General features: G+C 49.3%; 1 protein-coding gene across 1 annotated transcript in view; it reads right to left on the bottom strand.

The window, feature by feature from the left end:
- The window catches only part of LOC140387320 (probable phospholipid-transporting ATPase IM), a 277,940-nt gene that overhangs the window by 38,070 nt on the left and 217,667 nt on the right, over positions 1-22,203 (bottom strand). The window contains exon 4 of the mRNA XM_072470248.1: positions 1,302-1,360. Within this exon, the coding sequence (XP_072326349.1) occupies positions 1,302-1,360 (59 nt within the window). The remainder of the gene's footprint in view (positions 1-1,301; positions 1,361-22,203) is intronic.

The following is a 22,203-nucleotide window of genomic DNA, read 5'->3' as shown; positions in this document are numbered from 1 at the left end:
ACTGCAGCCGGAGGAACTGAAACTCAAATGGGAGGAGGAGCTCGGAAAGGGAGATGGAGGACGGGCTGTGGGCGGAAGCTCTGAGTAGGGTAAATTCAACCGCAACATGTGCCAGGCTCGGCCTGATTCAATTTAAGGTCGTTCACCGGGCCCACATGACGGTAGCTCGGATGAGCAAATTCTTTGGGGAAGAGGACAAGTGCGCTAGCTGCGCGGGAGGACCAGCGAACCATGTTCACATGTTTTGGGCATGTCCTAAGCTTAGGGGGTACTGGGAGGGATTTGCGGGGGTCATGTCCCATGTGCTGAAAACAAGGGTGGTGATGAGTCCAGAGGTGGCAATTTTCGGGGTTTCGGAAGACCCGGGAGTCCAGGGGGAGAAAGAGGCAGATGTTCTGGCCTTTGCTTCCCTAATAGCCCGGCGGCGAATACTGCTGGCATGGAGGGACTCAAAATCCCCGAAGACCGAACTGTGGCCTTCGGACATGTCAAGTTTTCTGGGTATGGAAAAAATTAAGTTCGCCTTGAGGGGATCTGCACTGGGGTTCGCCCGAAGGTGGCAACCATTCATCGACTTCTTCGCGGGAGAGTGAACGTCAGCAGGTTTTGGGGAGGTGGTGGCGCAGTGTTATTGCCGCTGGACTAATAATCCAGAGACACAGGGTATTGTCCTGGGTTTGATCCCACCAGGGCCCACGGTGAAATTTAAATTAAAAAAATTTAGAATTGAAAGTCTAATGATGACCATTGTTGATTGTTGTAAAATCCCATCTGGTTCACTAATGTCCTTTAAGGAAAGAAATCTGCCATCCATACATGGTCTGGTCTACATGTGACTCCAGACCCACAGCAATGTAGTTGACTAGACTCTTTAAAAAAAACCTCTGAAATGGTCTAGCAAATGACTCAGTTCAAGGGCAATAAAGAATGAGTAATAAATATTGGCCCAGCCAGCGATGCCCACATCCCATGAATTTAAAAAAATGATATACATAATATATATATATATAAATGATATATAAATGACATATATATGTTCTAGAAAGTAAATATTTTTAGCAATAGTTATTGCTGTATTGGTAATAATTTCATGCATGTCTAATTCATATCAAAACCAACAAACCCTATCGCCTTGTGGAATAATGTATAAACTTATAAATAAGGTCCACTGCCTAACAAAATTACTCAGCAAAGAAACGGCACAATACAGAGGTACTTTGGTATTTGGTCAGATATGTACTCGGCCGCCATCAGTCACTAAATGAGATATGCAGATTTACAAAGAATAAGCCTTCACTTACGGCATATTGAAACTTTTCATTGTATTCGCGGTTGTTGGCTATCGCCCGCCGCTCCTCCTCTGAAAAAGAAAAAGACAAGTAAATCAAACAATCTGTTCCTCATGTCGTTAGAATGCGAAGAAGTGGCACAATCAGATCATCCAGTTAAAGGGAATTTGTAACACCTCCAGTAGAGTCCTCGCAATGATGTTCCTTATTTCCAAATGTGTCTGCTCAACAAATCAAAAAGAAAAGTTATTTATTTATGGAGGGTAGGAATGGTCATCAGTGTTGGCACGAACATATATCCTTGACTGCTCTGTAAGCCAGACTGCTTCAAGCAGAAAGAGTACAATTGTTACTCAGTTTTCAAACACAGGAACACCCATGTATGTGTGAAGTCAAGAGGTCAGAAGGACTGCTTTACTGTTGTCTCACCTCTTCAATCCAAAAGAAATATTAATATTGCAGTCACATTGCCATTTTTACACTGGCACCTAGTCCGTTTGGGTCTACAAAGAGATGGGAAAATGTCTTCATAACTCAAGAGTTAGAACCTCAATTATAGACACGTATTTGTCCCCTTTGTACTTTCTGATCCAGTTTTATTCAGTCTCAGAATCCAATTAAAATAACCTAAATGTGATTTTATAATTAACGTGGCAAAGCTGATTTTAGATCAGAGTGCAGATTTCAGGTCCTCTGGTTTGTCATTATAACAAGAGATGATTGTTCTTGTGAGCATCACAGCACCAACACTATTTGACCTGAAGGGACAGACTATTCCCATTTTGTAGTACAAAGTTAGTGCCTAAATCCATACTGGAGACCTTACAAGGTTTTTATCTCACTGTTTATCATTCAGAGAAGTGCTCTGCCACCCCTGATGTTTTTAAAGTCTGTCACAGAATCACATTCCATAAATCTTACTCTGCCAAAAATATATTGGGGGAGGTTTGCTTCTCGTAATAATTGGCTTCCATTTTTACCCATAACCTTGCAGCTCAGCTTGCCCAGCTCTAGACATATCCCATGTATCGTTGACAGCCTCTGATTAGCTGGCAGGATTCCAGTGCAATAGGCCAAATATCGCCACCCCAAATAAAACAAAACTTTTACTTTCACACACTGCTTTAGCCAATGACTACGATCGACAGGATGCGAGGCCACATCCTGCATGCAGATACCAGGTGCACGGTATTAGGGTTAACCCTAATGTGCAGCATTAATCAGACATTCGCCAGTACAAACTTTATGGACCAGATGTAAAATGACAAAGTGAAGTTATGATGAAGTTGTCAACAAAAGCCCATTTTACTAACTGAGTTCTGAGGAACAGTGTCATCGGCCTACATTTTGCTCCAAATGGCACAGTGACACAGTGGTTAGCACTGCTGCCTTGTAGCGCCAGGGACCCAGGTTCGATTCCAGCCTTGGCTGACTGTGTGGAGTTTACGCATTCTCCCTGTGTCTGCGTAAGCTTTCTCCGGGGGCTCTGGTTTCCTCCCACAGTCCAGGTTAGGTGGATTGGGCAAATCAAATTGTACCTTAGTGGCCAAAGATGTTCAAAGTGCGCAGGTTAGATGGGGTTGTGGCGATAGGGCAGGGGAGCGAACCCAGGTAGAGTGCTCATTCAGAAGGTCGGTGCAGATCCGATGGGCCAAATGGCCTCCTTCTGCAGGGATTCCAAGGTAAGCTTGTAAGAGCGAGAGTTTACCTCTTGCTGATAACACAAAAGAAAATATTACATTGAACCCATGGTCAAGTCTAAACGAACAGTGCAATGGTGGATATGGGAAATTTTCTTGTTCATATTATGCAATTTAGCTATTGTTAAATAATTTCAAATTAGAGAAATAAATATGTGTCAAAATGTTAGCATGAGTGAAAAGTTAAATGAACACGTTAAATAGTACACCCCAAAGGTAATTATGCACAAAACTTCTGCCACCAGATGGTTCATTTGGACTGAATTTAACTATGTAAATAAACTATTTGACTCGATTTACAAGAGAAAAACAATTGCCTTTTCAAGATTGGCTAGGTAAGAATCAATCCACAAGCCCGGCGAATCACGCCCATATGTTCTGGTCGTGCCCGGCACTGGATGGGTTCTGGAGGGGTGTTGCGAGGACTATGTCTAAGGTGGTGAAAGTCCAGGTCAAGCCAAGTTGGGGGCTAGCACTATTTGGGGTGACGGACGAGCTGGGAGTGCAGGAGGCGAAAGAGGCCGGTATCCTGGCCTTTGCGTTCCTGGTAGCCCGGCGCAGGATCTTGCTATTGTGGAAAGATGCAAAGCCCCCCAGTGTGGAAGCCTGGATAAATGACATGGCAGGGTCCATCAAGCTGGAGAGGATAAAGTTTGCCTTGAGAGGGTCTGCGCAGGGGTTCTTCAGGCGGTGGCAACCGTTCCTAGACTATCTCAGTTGGAGGTCTCGGTCAGCAGCAGCAGCAACCCAGGGGGAGTTGTCTCCTTGGGGGGGGGGGGGGGGGGGGGGGGGGGTGTATATGGGTGGGCGGGGAAGGGGTTTTCCTAGGGGCACTTGTAAAAGGAAAAACATAAACATATGGGAAAGTCAATATGTGTGGGAGGAACCCATTGTACAAGTTCTGTATTATGTTGGATTGATATGCCTATGTCTTGCTCTGTTACTTTTCTTTTCTTTTCTTGTTACGGGGGGGGGGGGTTTGAATGGTTGAAAATTTTTGAAAAATTCTGAATAAACATATTTTTTTAAAAAAAGAATCAAGCCACAAAACGATAAAGGTTTCCAAATAAATTATGACAACTATGTTTAGCTGCAAGTTATCCTGTTGGCAATGAAACAATAGTACATTTGAAAAACATGTTCCTCCTGTTTGTCCTGTTGCCTCACTGGTTATCTCTTAGCTCTTTCCAGCTGTAACTGAAAAAGGCCACACTTCCTTTCCAAGACAATGAGAGCCGAAAACAGTTACGGGCCATTTCCTTCAACGTATGTATAGGGAAAACCTAGATCAAAAGATATTCGGTCACAAATTAACACCCTTAAAAGGCTTTTCGGTAGCGGAAAGATGCCCAGATTACCAGCTTCCCCATGAATATCCAAATCAGTATTTCTCCCTGAAGGTAACATTGCAATCATCACTCCGAAGGAGTAGCAAAATCAATTCCAGAAGGGAAGAAAACTTCATAATTTTCAAATCCCAGTAAGGATCAGTATTTACTGCAGCCGCCAGGATTGGCGGAGTTCCATTTTAGGGTACACAAGATCAGTTTGGACAAGTTTCACCGGTACCCTTCATTTCCAAATGTTGATGTTTTTTCCATTTGGGATGCCAGAACATTGCCAGGATTCCAGTGACTGCAGCTGCTGTGATAATGGTCAGCACACGCTGCAGCCTTGACTGAGAATGGACCTGCAACTGCATACATTGCAAATCCTCCATTCCATTTTAAGATTGCTATGGAGAATGATAGTTCTGGCCCAAAAGTTAAAATTCTAAATTGGGGTAAGGCCAATTTCGAGGGTACGTGGTGAGAACTTTCAAAAGTTGATTGGGGGAGCCTGTTTACAGGCAAAGGGACAGCTGGTAAGTGGGAGTCTTTCAAAAAGGTGTTCACTAAGGTTCAGGGTAAGCACTTTCTCTTGGAGTGAAGGGCAAGGCTGGGAGAAGGAGGGAACCCTGGATGACTCGGGATATTGGGGCCATGGTCAAAAGGAAGAAGGAGGCATATGGCTTGCATAGGCAGCTGGGATCAGGTGGATCCCTAGAAGAGTACAGGGCTTGTCGGAATAATTAAGAGAGAAATCAGGAGGGCATAATGTGGTTAAACAAACAAAGAACAAAGAAATGTACAGCACAGGAACAGGCCTTTCGGCCCTCCAAGCCCGTGCCGACCATGCTGCCCGACTAAACTACAATCTTCTACACTTCCTGGGTCCGTATCCCTCTATTCCCATCCTATTCATGTATTTGTCAAGGTGCCCCTTAAATGTCACTATCGTCCCTGCTTCCACTACCTCCTCCGGTAGCGAGTTCCAGGCACCCACTACCCTCTGCGTAAAAAACTTGCCTCGTACATCTCCTCTAAACCTTGCCCCTCGCACCTTAAACCTATGCCCCCTAGTAATTGACCCCTCTACCCTGGGGAAAAGCCTCTGACTATCCACTCTGTCTATGCCCCTCATAATTTTGTAGACCTCTATCAGGTCGCCCCTCAACCTCCATCGTTCCAGTGAGAACAAACCGAGTTTATTCAACCGCTCCTCATAGCTAATGCCCTCCATACCAGGCAACATTCTGGTAAATCTCTTCTGCACCCTCTCTAAAGCCTCCACATCCTTCTGGTAGTGTGGCGACCAGAATTGAACACTATACTCCAAGTGTGGCCTAACTAAGGTTCTATACAGCTGCAACATGACTTGCCAATTCTTATACTCAATGCCCCGGCCAATGAAGCCAAGCATGCCGTATGCCTTCTTGACTACCTTCTCCACCTGTGTTGCCCCTTTCAGTGACCTGTGGACCTGTACTCCTAGATCTCTTTGACTTTCAATACTCTTGAGGGTTCTACCATTCACTGTATATTCCCTACCTGCATTAGACCTTCCAAAATGCATTACCTCACATTTGTCCGGATTAAACTCCATCTGCCATCTCTCCGCCCAAGTCTCCAAACAATCTAAATCCTGCTGTATCCTCTGACAGTCCTCATCGCTATCCGCAATTCCACCAACCTTTGTGCCGCCTGCAAACTTACTAATCAGACCAGTTACATTTTCCTCCAAATCATTTATATATACTACAAACAGCAAAGGTCCCAGCACTGATCCCTGTGGAACACCACTGGTCACAGTCCTCCAATTAGAAAAGCATCCTTCCATTGCTACTCTCTGCCTTCTATGACCTAGCCAGTTCTGTATCCACCTTGCCAGCTCACCCCTGATCCCGTGTGACTTCACCTTTTGTACTAGTCTACCATGAGGGACCTTGTCAAAGGCCTTACTGAAGTCCATATAGACAACATCCACTGCCCTACCTGCATCAATCATCTTAGTGACCTCCTCGAAAAACTCTATCAAGTTAGTGAGACACGACCTCCCCTTCACAAAACCATGCTGCCTCTCACTAATATGTCCATTTGCTTCCAAATGGGAGTAGATCCTGTCTCGAAGAATTCTCTCCAGTAATTTCCCTACCACTGAAGTAAGACTCACCGGCCTGTAGTTCCCTGGATTATCCTTGCTACCCTTCTTAAACAGAGGAACAACATTGGCTATTCTCCAGTCCTCCGGGACATCCCCTGAAGACAGTGAGGATCCAAACATTTCTGTCAAGGCCTCAGCAATTTCCTCTCCAGCCTCCTTCAGTATTCTGGGGTAGATCCCATCAGGCCCTGGGGACTTATCTATCTTAATAGTTTTTAAGACACCCAACACCTCGTCTTTTTGTTTCTCAATGTGACCCAGGCTATCTACACACCCTTCTCCAGACTCAACATCTACCAATTTCTTCTCTTTGGTGAATACTGATGCAAAGTATTCATTTAGTACCTCGCCCATTTCCTCTGGCTCCACACATAGATTCCCTTGCCTATCCTTCAGTGGGCCAACCCTTTCCCTGGCTAGCCTCTTGCTTTTTATGTACGTGTAAAAAGCATTGGGATTTTCCTTAACCCTATTTACCAATGACTTTTCGTGACCCCTTCTAGCCCTCCTGACTCCTTGCTTAAATTCCTTCCTACTTTCCTTATATTCCACGCAGGCTTCGTCTGTTCCCAGCCTTTTAGCCCTGACAAATGCCTCCTTTTTCTTTTTGACGAGGCCTACAATATCTCTCGTTATCCAAGGTTCCCGAAAATTGACGTATTTATCCTTCTTCCACACAGGAACATGCCGGTCCTGAATTCCTTTCAACTGACACTTGAAAGCCTCCCACATGTCAGATGTTGATTTGCCCTCAAACATCCGCCCCCAATCTATGTTCTTCAGTTCCCGCCTAATATTGTTATAATTAGCCTTCCCCCAATTTAGCACATTCATCCTAGGACCACTCTTATCCTTGTCCACCAGTACTTTAAAACTTACTGAATTGTGGTCACTGTTACCGAAATGCTCCCCTACTGAAACATCTACCACCTGACCGGGCTCATTCCCCAATACCAGGTCCAGTACCGCCCCTTCCCTAGTTGGACTGTCTACATATTGTTTTAAGAAGCCCTCCTGGATGCTCCTTACAAACTCCGCCCCGTCTAAGCCCCTGGCACTAAATGGTATGTTGGCCTTCATAGCAGAAGATTCGAGTACAGGAGCAGGGGGTGGCTTGCTGCAATTACACAGAGCCTTGGTGAGACCACACCTGGAATACTGGCTGGAATTCTCCAATGTTGCAATTCACTTTTTCCCGCCGGCAGAGTACCCCTGATGGTGTGAGGTGGCTTCAAAGGGAAATCCCATTGACAAGCGGCAGGAGTATGGAATCCCACCGCCAGCGAACGGCACACTGCCGAGAAACACGCGGCTGGGGGACCGGAGAATCCAGCCACTGTGTGCAGTTTTTGGTCTTCTTATCTGAGGATGTTTTTGCTATAGAAGGAGCGCAGTGAAAGCTTACCAGACTGATTCCTCAAACGGCGGGACTGACATATGAGGAGTGATCGAGTTGGTTAGGATTATAGTCGCTGGAGTTTAGAAGAATGAAGGTGATCGCATAGAAACCTATACATTTCTATCAGGATTAGACAGGATAGATGCAGGAAGGATGTTCCCAATAACCAGAAAAAGGAGTCACAGACTGAGGATACGGGGACTGAGATGAGGAGAAATTTCGTCACCCAGAGTGGCGAGTTTGTGGAATTCACTACCACAGAAAGCAGTTGAGGGCAAAAATTGGTATGTTTTCAATAAGGACTTGGATATAGCTCTTGGAGCTAAAGGGATTAAAGGATATGATTGTGAAAGCGGAAACAGGTTACTGAATCAGATTATTGGCCATGCTCGTAATCAATGGCGGAACAGGCCTGAAGGGCCAAATGGCCTCCTCCTGCTTTCTATGCTTGTATGTTCCAGGAACGACAAGCTATGGAAACAGACAAAAGTCTGCCTTTGTGCACCACTCGATGCTGGAAGAGAATTGGAGTGGAATGCAACAAATAGCATCAACACTCCTGTAAGCTTCACCCGATGCCGGTGTCTATGTATTCACATTGTGTACCTTGTGTTGCCCTATTTTGTATTTTCTTTCCATGTACTAAATGGTCTGTTTGAGCTGCTCGCAGAAAAATACTGTTCACTGTACCTCAGTACACGTGACAATAAACAAATCCAATCCAATCAAAACAAAGGTATTTCTCTGGATGCGTTGCTTCTGAGCTCAATATCAATGACTCCGATTTTGCGATCAGTGGTGAGGTGACGGCACTTGCCGCTGACCTTGAAGAAAACTGCCCACAAAGGCACTGCAATCGCTGTGGCGTGGATTTAATCTTTTGTGGTGTTAATTGTAATATGGCACCCGGTGGGGGATCTCCAGGCATTCAACAAGAGGTGGGGCGGGTTAGTCTGAAGAAGTCTTACACAAAGAAATCATTTATTTATTAAATTAAGAAAAACACAGATTGATCAAAATGGTGAAATTTGATACCACACAAATAATATATATTTTTAAAATTCTTATTGAAGTTTTTCAATTTGACCAAAGAGTACAAAAAATTTACATTTGTACAATACCACAAATACAACATACAAAAAAACGTAATAAAATATCACCCCACGCAGCTCATGCACCCCCCCCCCCCCCCCACGCAGCTCATGCCCCCCCCTTCCTATCCCCGCCCTCAAACAACTGTTGGTGATTGGTTCCTTGAAATATGCATTGAACAGTCGCCACCTCTGGTAGAATCCCTCGACCCGTCCCCTCACAGCATATTTGGCCTTCCCCAGCTGCAGAAACTCCATTAGGTTCCAGAACCTCGCCAAGGCGCTGGGTGGAATTGGAGACCTCCACCCTAGCAGGATCCGTCTCCAGGCAATCAGTGAGGCGAAGGGAAGAACAGCCACCTCCGGCCCGGTCTGCAGCCCCGGCGAGTCTGACACCCCGAATATGGCAACTAGAGGACACAGCTCCAATCCGACTTTCATAATCGCTGACATGGTGCTAAAGAAGGAGACCCAAACACTCACCAGTTTGGGACAGGACCAGAACATGTGTGTGTGATTGGCCAGGCCCCCAGAATACCGCTCACACCTATCATCCACCTTTGGGGAAAAAAACACTCATCTTTGCCGTAGCCAGGTGTGGCCGTACTCCATACAGGCGGAGAAGGCGCCAGGACCGGACGGGTTCCTGGCGTTCTTCTACGAAACATTCGCGACAGCACTAGTCGCGCACCTGCGGGAGATGTTCACAGATTCGCTGGCAAGGGGCACACTGCCATCTATACTAGCACAGGCCTCAATCTCACTAATACCCAAGAAAGACAAAGACCCAATGGAATGTGGGTCATACAGACCCATCTCACTGCTGAACGTGGATGCCAAAATACTGGCGAAAAGGCTGGAGGACTGCATTCCAGAGGTGGTCGCAGAGGACCAGACGGGCTTTGTCAAAGGGAGACAGCTAACATCGAACATCAGGCGCCTGCTGAACATGATAATGACCCCATCCGGCACGCAGAAAAGGCCTTCGACAGAGTCGAGTGGCAGTACCTCATGATACTCTGGCTCGGATCAGGATTCACCTCCTGGGTGAAGCTCCTGTACAACGCTCCTATGACAAGTGTACAGACAAACAACACCAGCTCCCAGTACTTCCAGCTGCACAGGGGCACCAGGCTGGGATGCCCGCTGTCACTGCTGCTGTTCGTCCTAGCGATCGAACCATTAGCGATCGCTCTCAGAACAGCAAAGAACTGGAGGGGGATCCAAATGGGAGGCAGAGAGCACAGAGTCTCGCTCTACGCGGATGACCTGCTCCTCTACATTTCGGACCCACAAAGCAGCATGGAAGGAATCACCACGCTCCTGAAAGAGTTTGGTGCCTTCTCGGGCTACAAACTCAACATGAGCAAAAGTGAGATCTTCCCGGTGAACTCGCAAGGGGGAGGGGCAGTGCTGAGGGGACTGCCGTTTCAACAGTCCCGACGCAAATTTCGCTATCTGGGGATCCAAATCGCTCCTGACTGCGCGGGGGTCACAAGTAGAAGCTGACCCGTCTGACCGAGGAAGTCAAAAAGGACCTACAGAGATGGAACACACTCCCACTCTCCCTCGCGGGGAGAGTGCAGACAATCAAAATGAACGTGCTGCCCAGGTACCTCTGCCTACTTAGATCTTGCCCGATCTATATCCCCAACGCCTTTTTCAACTCACTGGACAAATTAATCATGGCATTTGTATGGGGGGGGGGGGGGGGGGGGGGGAAGAATGTTAGGATCCCCAAAAAGGTCCTACAAAAAACAAAGTTCAGGGGATGGCGAGCCCTCCCAAACCTGCAATACTACCACTGGGCGGCAACAACAGAACGAGTAAGGGGATGGATTAAGGAGCCAGAAGCTGAGTGGGTGCACGCGGAGGAGGCCTCCTGCAGATGGACCTCGCTCCGGGCCCTCGCCACGGCGGCACTCCCATCCCCAACCAAAAAACACTCCAGAAGCCCAGTGATGGTAGCCACCCTCCAGACCTGGAACCAATTACGACAGCAATTCGGCCTGACCAAAATGTCCGACAAAGCCCCCATCTGCAACAACCATAGGTTCGTACCAGCACTCACCGACGCCATCTTTAAAAGGTGAAGACAGGACGGAGGGACACTGACAGTCAGGGACCTATACACCGACGGCAGGGTCACAACAATGGACGAACTGATGGAGAGATTTCAGCTAGCTAAGGGCAACAAACTAAGGTACCTGCAGCTTAATAACTTCCTACGGAAGGGTACAAGGACGTACCCATGACCACCATGACCGATACTAGAAGGAAGGACAGGAGTCAAAGAATAATAGAGGGGAGCCAGAGGTGGGGAAAGACAAGGGAACACAAACTGGAAGGAGAGCACGGGAAATTACAATGACCATGACGAACATAGCAGGGCAACAGAGAGTAAGAAAGCACAGGAGGAAGAAACAACGGACGGCCGAAGCGGAGGCAAACGCACAACAGCGAAAACCGACCGCGAGAAGCAAGCAACATCAGGGGCGCCACCCAGGCACGCCCCCCCCCCCCCCACCAAGATCTATTTTGTATTACTGGTGTTGTATGTACTCTCTTTGATTAAAAAAAAACAGAAGAAAAGAATGGGAGGGTCCCCCCACCCCCAAGACATGTACAATGTAATTGTCTCTCCAGTGCCTCAATGTTTATAGACATTCCAAGTTTTTCTTTCCCACCCCTTGGTTTTTTTATTCATGCAAATTTTCTAATTATATAGTGTTGTTTTTACCTTGTTTTTGTTTTTTTATCTTCTATTTTTTTCTTCTTTGTGTACACCTGTAAATATACTGTGTGGGAAAAACCCAGTGAAAAACATTTTGTAAAAACCAAATCCTGTCTGATCTTCGCCTATCACCTCAGGAAGACAAGGCTCTAACCTCATTGCTAGCACCTTAGCCAATATCTTGGCATCCACATTAAGAATGAACTGGGATGGTATAACCCACATTCCATAGGATTCTTATCTTTTTTCAACAGAAGGGAAATTGATGCCTGCACAACCGGCAGGGAGCCACGGTCCAGAGAGTCCACCAGCAATGGGACCAACTGTCTGGCAAACATCTGATAAAGCTCCACTGGAAATCCATCTAGCCCTGTGGCCTTACCTGTTTGCACCCGTCCTGTAGTTACTAAGACTTCCTCAGGATCTAGCGGTGCCTCCAACTCTTCGTGCTCCTCCTTGCCACCACAGGAAATTCCAGACCCTCCAACAATGCCAATATATCCGACCCCTGCCCTCTGGCTGTTCCGACCAGTAAAGATTTTTATAGAAAGCCTCAAACGCTCCATTTACTCTATCCAGGGTGGACACCAGCTTGCCACTCGTGTCTCTGACCTGAATGATCTCCTGGGAGGCCACCTGCCGCCACAACTGTTGAGCCAGGAGACGGCAGGCCCTCTCCCCATATTCATAAATGACACCCCCTCAAACCCCGCGACTGACGCACCGCCTTACCCGTAGACGACAGATTGAACTGCGTCTGCAGTGTCTTCCCATTTGCCAGGAGCTCCGGGGTAAGGTCGCTAGAATACCTGCAGTTCACCTCCAGAATATTGTCAACTAGCTTCTGCCGCTCTTCTCTTCCCTCCCTATCGATGTACATCTTAAATGGCATAATCTCCCCTCTAACAACCACTTTCAAGGCCACCCACAGCGTGGAAGGAGAGACAGATCTGTTTCCATTGAACCCGATTTACTCATCTATAGCCTTTGAAATATGCCCACAAAACGCCATATCCGGCAGTAGCTCTATGTCCAGACTCCATGCTTGGTCGTTGAAAAAGGCCCACCTCTAAAACCAAGTCCACCAAGCGCAGAGTATAGTCCAAAATGATTATCGCCAAATATTCTGCTTTCCTCACCAAAGAAAGAAACCTATCCTGGAGTAAACGTTATGAACTGTGAACAAGAACGAGAATTCTTTACCCCTCAGATGCATGGAGCGCCATGGGTCCATCCCCCCATTTCTTCCATAAACACTAACAGCTCCTTCGCTACCAGGGGATCTGGGATTAATAAGGGGATCTGGGGTGATGGGGAGAAGGCAGGAGAATGGGGATGAGAAAATATCAGCCATGATTGAATGACGGAGCAGACTCGATGGGCCGAGTGGCCTAATTCTGCTCCTATGTCTTATGGTCTATGGTGTGGCATCACCAAGGCCCTGTAAAATTGCAGTAAGACACCCCTGCTCCTGTTCTCAAATCCTCTTGCTATGAAGGCCAATACACCTTCTTTGCTGCCTGCTGCACCTGAATGCTTACCTTCATTGACTGGTGTACGAGGACACCCAGGTCTTGTTCCCCATTCACCTCTCCTAACTTTCCCAATCCTCTGCCTTACCACATTTTGAGCTGGATTCTCCTTCCTGAGTAATAGACAGAGCTAAGTGATTCTACAACAAACGCATCAGGTTTAAGCTCTGTAGTCCTGCCACATCCAACCGTGAATGGTGGTGGACAATTAAACAACTCACTGGAGGAGGAAGCTCCACAAATATCCCCATCCTCAATGATGGAGGAGCCCAACACATATGCAAAAGACGAGGCTCAGGCATTCGCAATAATCTTCAGCCAGAAGTGCCAAGTGGATGATCCATTTTGGTCTCCTCCGGAGGTCTCCAGCATCAGGTGTTAGTCTTCAGCCAATATGATTCACTCCCCGTGATATCAAGAAATGGCTGGAGGCACTGGATACTTCAAAGCAATGGGCTCTGATAATGTCCCGGCAATATTACTAAAGACTCGTGCTCCAGAACTTGCCGCACTCCTCGCCAAGCTATTCCAGTACAGCTACAACACTGGCATCTATCCGGGCAATGTGGAAAATTGCCCAGGTGCCTGTACACAAAAACAGGGCAAATCCAATCCGGCCAATTACCCCCCTATCAGTCTATTCTCCATCATCAGCAAAGTGATGGAAGGAGTCATCAACAGTGCTATCAAGAGCACTTACTCAGCAATAACCTGCTCGCGGATGCTCAGTTTGGGTTCCGCCAGGGTCACTCAGCTCCTAATCTCATTAAAGCCTTCGTTCAAACATGGAAAAAGAGCTGAATGCCAGAGGTGAGATGAGAATGACTGCCCTTGACATCAAGGCAGAATTTGACCGAGTATGGCATCAAGGAGCCCTAGCAAAACTGGAGTCAATGGGAATTAGGAAGACACCTCTCCACTGGTTGGAGTCATACCTGGCACAAAGGAAGATGGTGGTGGTGGTTGGAGGTCAATCATCTCAATTCCCAGGACATCACTGCAGGAGTTCCTCAGAAGGTGTCCTGCCCAACCATCTTCAGCTGCTTCATCAATGACCTCTCTTCCATTATAAGATCAGAAGTGGGGATGTTTACGGATGACTGCACAATGTTCAGTAACATTCATGACTCCTCAGATAATGAAGCAGTCCATGTCCAAATGCTACAAGACCTGGACAATATCCAGATTTGGACTGACAAGTGGCAAGTTACATTCGCGCCACACAAGTGCCAGGAAGTGACCACCTCCCACAAGAGAGGATCTATTATCTATTAATAATGTGGCTACCAGGGCAAATAACTCACCTCCTGACGCTCAAAGCCTGCCCACAAGGCACAAGTCAGGGCTATAATGGAATACTCTCCACTTGCCTGGATGAGTGCAGCTCCAACAACACTCAAAAAGCTTGACACCATCCGGACAGAACACTCACATGACACCTCCAAGTCACTCACCACCCTGACTTGGAAATATATTGCCGCTTCTTCACTGTGGCTGGGCAACTTAATAGAACACCTTCCCTAACAGCACAGTGGGTGTACCTACCCCTTAATGGCTGCAGTGGTTCGAGAAGGCAACTCATCACCACCATCTGAAGGGCAACTACGGATGGGCAATAAATGCTGGCCTAACTAGCGATGGCCACATCCCGTAAATGAATTTAAAAAGAGACTATGTGCTGACGCCTGGGCAGGATTAATGGACATCTACTACAGTAAAATTGACACCGCATCTCCAGTATAGCGCTGGAGGGTCCGGAATATCGTGATGGCCTGCTGTGCCCTTCACAATATTGTGCAACAGAGGGGCGACTTGCTGGAGGAGGAGGATGAACGCCAGTCCTCGAACGATGGGGAGGTTGCGGGGTAGGACAAGGATGAGCAAGACATGGTCCAGGCAGGCACTGAAGGCCTCAGAACATGTGCGCCAGGACCAATGAGCGCGGGACCCTCTAAGCATCTGTAGATGTACCAACTAGGGGGGGACTGGCCAGGGGCATGGCTCCGTATCCCAGCTCCCCCTCCCCCTGCAACACCCTCTTGATACATACCCGGGCAGGCACTGGAGGCAGCACGGTAGCACAAGTGGATAGCACTGTGGCTTTACAGCGCCAGGGTCCCAGGTTCAATTCCCCGCTGTGTCATTGTCTGTGCAGAGTCTGCACGTTTTCCCCGTGTCTGCGTAGGTTTCCTCCGGGTGCTCCGGTTTCCTCCCACAGTCCAAAGACGTGCAGGTTAGGTGGATTGGCCATGCTAAAATTGCCCTTAGTGTCCTAAAAAGGTTAGGAGGGGTTATTGGGGTACAAGGATGGAATAGAAGTGAGGGCATCAGTGGGCCGGTACAGACTCGGTGGGCCGAATGGCCTCCTTCTGCACTGTATGTTCTATGTTCTAAGGCCCACCCAAGATGACTGCCGACCCCACCCAAAAGGTGAGACAAAGAAAAAGCCCCAGTCACCATCAGAGAAATACCCCTCCCCCTTATCCCCCTCTTCCCAACCACACCTCCACTCTTTGAGCCTGCTGAACACCACCCAGAGAATAATTCTCCCTCCTCTCCGACCCTATCCCCCTTCTTCACAAACAAGCTAGGCACATTGAACCACGTCTAACAGGTCCAACAGACCGCAGCCCCTCCTCCTCACCACACTCCCGTTCAAAGCCTTGCTGCTAGCGAGGTAGCCCCGACTCCAGGTGAATATTAAGGAACGATCCACCCCATATAACATATGCAAACCCCGAATAACATCGAATATATACAGAATACAAGAAATCCCAAACAAACCCATCCCTTCAGCAACCATAGCAGTTCCCACAGAACCTTTTAACTGAGTCCAAGACCGTGTTCTTTAACAAAGATTCCCACCTTCTCCAAGGTATCAACATAGTGATCATTCAGCCCAGAGGTGACTCAGTGGGATTCGGGCCCTCCATCTCATCCGGCAAGCCCACGATTCTGAGGTTTTGTCTCCTCAACCTCTTCTCCATGTCATCCACTTTTGCCTTCAGGATCTTGTTTCCCCCAAATCGGACCAAGCGCCTCCTCAATTGACTTTTTGAGGAAGCCCATCATCACCTGTCCTTGTTTCTCGAACTCCCGAGGCCAGTACCCCCGCCGGCACATCCGCAGTGATGGGAGCGGCTGCACCCTCTGGAGTTGACACCGCCGCCTTCCCTCCTGGTGAGCCACGCGGACTCCCCGAATCTGTCGAAGGTTTTCCACTCACAACTTTTTTTCCACCGGTCCTTTAAATTCCCGGGATCCAGGCACAAAGGGCCAAAAAAACAAGTACGCCGGTGGGAGCTACCTAGTGTGCGACCTTCTCCTACAGGCCACCATTGGATGATCCGCCACACAAATATAAAAGTAGTTTTCTGAGCTAGAATTTCTTTACTCAAACTGTGATATAGTGTTAGAATGCATGGGCCGAATGGCCTCCTTCTGCACTGTAGAGAGTCTATGATCAATTCACTGCTCGATCACTGAGCAAAGGAGGAATCTGGACTCAGTCTTTCCTTCACAAAAGTTGGCTACCCTTTTCCTCTCTACACACAGGTAGAAATCGGTTCTTATATATACCTCATAATAATGACCTAACCTTTCCCCAATCCATAACAGCTGCGCTCATTGACAACTAAAACAGGCACTTCATTGTAACAGGATTGTACTATTCACATGCAGCCTTGGAATAATCAACAGGAGGAGAATTCACTCAGGAGAATTTGAATCCAGCTGGATTCTGTACCAGGGGAGTGAGGGTTTCAGAGAGATTAAGCCAGAAAGCTGTTTTCTCAACTGTGAATTTCCTTATTAGGTCCTTGAGTGCAGAAATGTTAACATGCATGCGGTCTTGAGCAGACTTTGAAACAGTCACCTTTTTGAAAAGAACACAGATGACTGTTTGTTAAAAATGAACAGTTTGTTTGGGATGCCAGATCACTCGTTACAATCTCGTCGCGGCTCGACATAAGTGGTGGGACTGTGATGAGGATTATTGTGCATATATTGTGGCCTCAATATAATCACAGCACAAATTCTCCACCAGAACCAGAATGTTGGAGACCAGGGGCGAAATTCTCCCCAAACGGCGCGATGTCCGCCGACTGGCGCCCAAAACGGCGCCAATCAGACGGGCATCGCGCCGCCCCAAAGGTGCGGAATGCTCCGCATCTTTGGGGGCCGAGCCCCAACATTGAGGGGCTAGGCCAGCGGCGGAGGGATTTCCGCCCCGCCAGCTGGCGGAAACGGCCTTTGTTGCCCCGCCAGCTGGCGCGGAAATGACATGTCAGGGCGGCGCATGCGCGGGAGCGTCAGCGGCCACTGACGGCATCCCCGTGCATGCGCAGTGGGGAGAGTCTCTTCCGCCTCCACCATGGTGGAGACCGTTGCGGAGGCAGAAGGGAAAGAGTGCCCCCACGGCACAGGCCCGCCCATGGATCGGTGGGCCCCGATCGCGGGCCAGGCCACCGTGGGGGCACCCCCCGGGGTCAGATCGCCCCGCGCCCCCCCAGGACCCCGGAGCCCGCCCACGCCGCCTTGTCCTGCCGGTAAATAGGTACTCTAATTTACGCCGGCGGGACAGGCAATTTCTGGGCGGGACTTCAGCCCATCCGGGCCGGAGAATCGAGCCGGGGAGGCCCGCCAACCGGCGCGGCCCGATTCCCGCCCCCACCGAATATCCGGTACCGGAGACTTCGGCAACCGGCGGGGGCGGGATTCACGGCGGCCAACGGCCATTCTCCGACCCGCTGAGGGGTCGGAGAATGACGCCCCAGAGCATTTATGATCTTGGTTAAAAAGGATAGACAGACAGTAGACCTGGAAATACCCTAAGACATTCTCAAAATGTGAATTTCCCAATTGTTTACGGTCACAAAATCCAAGCGTTTGTGTGTGAGATCCAATGTAAATAAATTTGGCACCAATCAACTAATTTTTCCTTTTCTTTACAAATTTAGAGTACCCATTTATTTTTTTTCCAATTAAGGGGCAATTTAGCGTGGCCAATCCACCTAACCTGCACATCTTTGGGTTGTGGGGGTGAGACCCACGCAGACATGGGGAGAATGTGCAAACTCCACACGGACAGTGACCCAGGGCCGGGATTCGAATCCGGGTCCTCAGCGCCGTAGTCCCAGTGCTAACCACTGTGCCATGTGCCGCCCTCCCAATCATCGAATTCAACATACCGGGATGTTGGCTGTTGCATGTGTGGTGTTGCCTCCCGCAGTGTTCAAGCACAGTGTCCAGGCATCAAGGTGTGATTGGGATGCTGGGCAGTGACTGCCACATGTTACATGGCCCACCCACCCATGGGAATCCACTTGGGTTGCGTGAAGTGCTCAATAAACCACGATTGCCAATTCCCTATTTGCGAAAGACTTCAGTCGCACGGCCAGGGGCCTCGGCAGTCGATGGGGGTTATGGGTGGTCGGTGGGGCAGACAGGCAGGGGCACGGGTTGCCCCAGGAACGGGTACCCACGATCCAGGGGTTGGCATGATGGTGCCGCACACTGTTGTCCCCCAGTTGCCCTCCCCAGCGCCCCCCCCCCCCCACCCTCTCATGGCGGCCCACCTCTGCGGAAGGTCTCCCACTCCCAGCCGGGGTCCCCTATCCCCCACCGAGCACTGGGGTGCCAAGCCCAATTCTTTGCCTGTGAGTAAAGATGGCTACTCAGTTCCTCGGCTCCCCACGGAGCCCATCCGCCTGATTCACGTTTTTCAAAAGGAGTACTAATCGGCGCCAGCGTGAGCACTTGCTGGGAGGCCGCTGAATGACAGGAGGCCGTTGGATATGGGGTGACTCTCATTAATTGTACGAAAATAGGGCTTAAGTGGTGAAAATTGGTTTCTCGCCTCGCTCCGGCGAGATCCCGATTTAGATCCTAGGGGAGCGGGCCGGTTGCATCACAAACTGTTTGGTGCCTGCCGCGGTTCTCGTTGTCTGCCTCTCCCGCTGTTCACCAGCCTCATTTCGCTTGAAGCGTAACGAGGCTGGAGAATCGTGCCCCAAGTGTGGGCTAAACCAGTGAGAAACTCCCCAGGACCCCAAAAAAATGACTGAGGGCTGGATTCTTCCCGCCCGCCTGCCAGAAGATCGCCATGGGCGGGACGCGGACCATGGAAAAGTCCACTGACCTCAGGCGGATACTCCGGTCGTCAGGCGGGTGCGGCCGGAGAATCTCTCCCTAAGTGTCAGTGAATAGCGGTGGGGAACTCGCCGGCAGAGCCGGCGGGAAACTCCCTGAAAAACCCGCCACAAATGAACTTAGAAATCCTTCCGGAGAATCGGGCCCTAGGTCCTGTGGCGGGGTTGCAAATGTGGCGTGTTACCCACTGTGGAAGCTGGCGGGGAGCAATGCCATGTCTTCTGGCCTCCGCCCTCATTAATTAAGCATCTGGGAGTTTAATTCTGTATTCCGTGGCGGGCGGGCATAATGTCACAAGTCCCTGCCATCATATCTGGGAGCCATAATGAAAAGGCACTGTCATGATATCCACATCAGCATATCATGGTGCAATCACACACACACTGATGGACAGGCAGTTGGACCAACCAGCACACACATAACATCGCAGCCAATCACCAGTGAGAGCACACGCACTATAAAACAGGGAACACCACAGTTCCCGCTCATTCTACCAGGAGATAGCTCAGAGCACAGAGCTCACAGCGCGCACTCAGACATAGACCATGTGCTGAGTGCCTCACTAAGATAGTGATAGGGCTGGGTCCACAGGTTAACTGGTGAAGCACGTACCCAAGCCAGTAGTTAGTTGTTACCGTTGGTTAGACAATAAAACAGAGTTGTACCATCTACAGCCGTGTTGGATCATTTGTGCATCGGAATACCCAACACGACAGGCACCAAACATCACTGACCCACCGTTGAAGAAAGGAATATGACCAACCGTAATGGCTAATTTTGTTCGTGATTTATTTTTTCCGTACATGTACAATATCAGTTTGAGTCATGTTTTATATTGGTCGGTTTATGTATATATATAAAATTATTATTCAAAAAGGAGGAAATGTCACTTCTGCTATTTATAAACAAATGCTTTGTCTCCTTATTCTTTCAGAGGATGTGGGCGTCGCTGGCAAGACCAGCATTTGCTGCTCTTACAACCCCCACGAAGGTCACACGGTGTGGGCCATCCAGTTCCCCGTGACCACTCCCGAGGACAAACTTACCCCATCCCGGAAGGGCCGACGGAGCTTCGTTCGTTCCTGGGGCTCATAGAAAAGGGCCAGCCACGGGAATGGACTCGGCCACAGCGTGCGGCTTCCTCCAAAGTCAAAGAGCAGCTATTGCCGTCACGGTTGTTAACCCATTTCGGCCCTGCCAAGCCGCTCTTGCTGATCTACCATTCCTCACCCTGCGGGGTTAGGGCCGTCCTAGCCCGCCGCATGGACGACGGGTCGGAATGTCCCATAGAATTCGCCTCCAGGACAATAGCTGATACAGAACGTAACAATGCACAAATCGAGAAGGATCTGACCGTGGTTTTTGCGGTGAAAAGATTTCACCAGTACGTTTGCGGCCATGCATTCACGGTGCTCACGGACCACAATCCTTTGCTGGGTCTGTTTAAGGAGGATAGGGTGATTTCCTCCATCGCTCCTGCATGAATCTAACACTGGTCTCTACTTCAGGCCGCCTATGAATACGTATTCGAGCACCGTTCTGGGGAGAAGATTCCCCGTGCGGATGCGCTGAGCCGCCTCCCCCTTCCAACCAGGCCACTGATGTCTGCTTCGGCCGGCGAGGTCATCGCTGCTTTACATTTCATGGAGTCTATCCACCACAGCACCTGGTATTCGGGCTTGGACCTGGACGGACCCGCAGTTGTCTCGCGTCAGGCGCATTATATTGTCCGGGGCCCAACATGTGCTTTGCCGGAAGATCTGAGGACGAACACATCTAAAGTCCCAGAGCGGAGCGTAGAGGATGGTGTTATCCTTTGAAAAAAAAAAATGAAAATCGCTTATTGTCACAAGTAGGCTTCAAATGAAGTTACTGTGAAAAGCCCCTAGTCGCCACATTCCGGCACCTGTTCGGGGAGGCTGTTACGGGAATCGAACCGTGCTGCTGGCCAGCCTTGGGCAAGGCCACTTCTGCAAGACATCCACAACGGGCACCCGAGAGTTTCCAAAATAAAGATGTTGGTCCGCAGTTATGTCTGGTGGCCCGGATTAGATACTGACGTCAAGTTGGTCCAGCGATGCACTCAATGCCAGGAACACCACACGTTGCCACCGGGGGAGGCCCTCCACCCGTGGGAGTGGCCTGGTCGACCCTGGTCTGCATCCACATTGACTTTATGGAACCATCCCAAGGCTCCATCTTCCTCATCACAGTTGACACCCACTCCAAATAGATGGATGCAGGCGACAACCACAAAGGCCACGGTCAAGCGTCTTCACCAGACGTTCAGCGCACACAGCATCCCCAACGTTCTATTTTCAGTAACGGCGCGCCCATTACCAGCGCAGAGCTCAGCTCGTTCATGCACTTGAAGGGAATTCACCACATGCGCATCACTCCACATCACCCGGTCTCAAATGGATTGGCCAAGCGAGCGGTCCGAACTTTCAAATAGGGGATGAAAAAACAGACCTCGGGATCCCGAGAGATGGGCTTAGCCAGGTTCCTATCAGAACATTCCACGATGGGGGTCACACCATCCAAGCTGTTCATGGGATGCCGCCTCCGCACTCGATTGAGCCTGGTGTCCCCGGACATCGGCGGGAAGATTCGCCGTGGCCAGGACAGATCCAAGGCGGACACAGCCAAGCGTACCCACCCCCCTAACGCAACATGTCGCCGGGTGACTCGGTGCACGTCCGGAATTTACAGGAGGTTATCGTGAAAATCCCCTAGTCACAGCACTCCGGTGCCTCGGGTACACGGAGGGAGAATTCAGAATGTCCAATTCACCTAACAAGCACGTCTTTCGGGACTTGTGGGAG

The sequence above is a fragment of the Scyliorhinus torazame genome, chromosome 12 (genome assembly GCF_047496885.1).
Source record: "Scyliorhinus torazame isolate Kashiwa2021f chromosome 12, sScyTor2.1, whole genome shotgun sequence".
NCBI lineage: Eukaryota > Metazoa > Chordata > Chondrichthyes > Carcharhiniformes > Scyliorhinidae > Scyliorhinus > Scyliorhinus torazame.
Note: the sequence above shows the minus strand (reverse complement) of the source record. Positions and strands in the feature narration are given on the sequence as shown.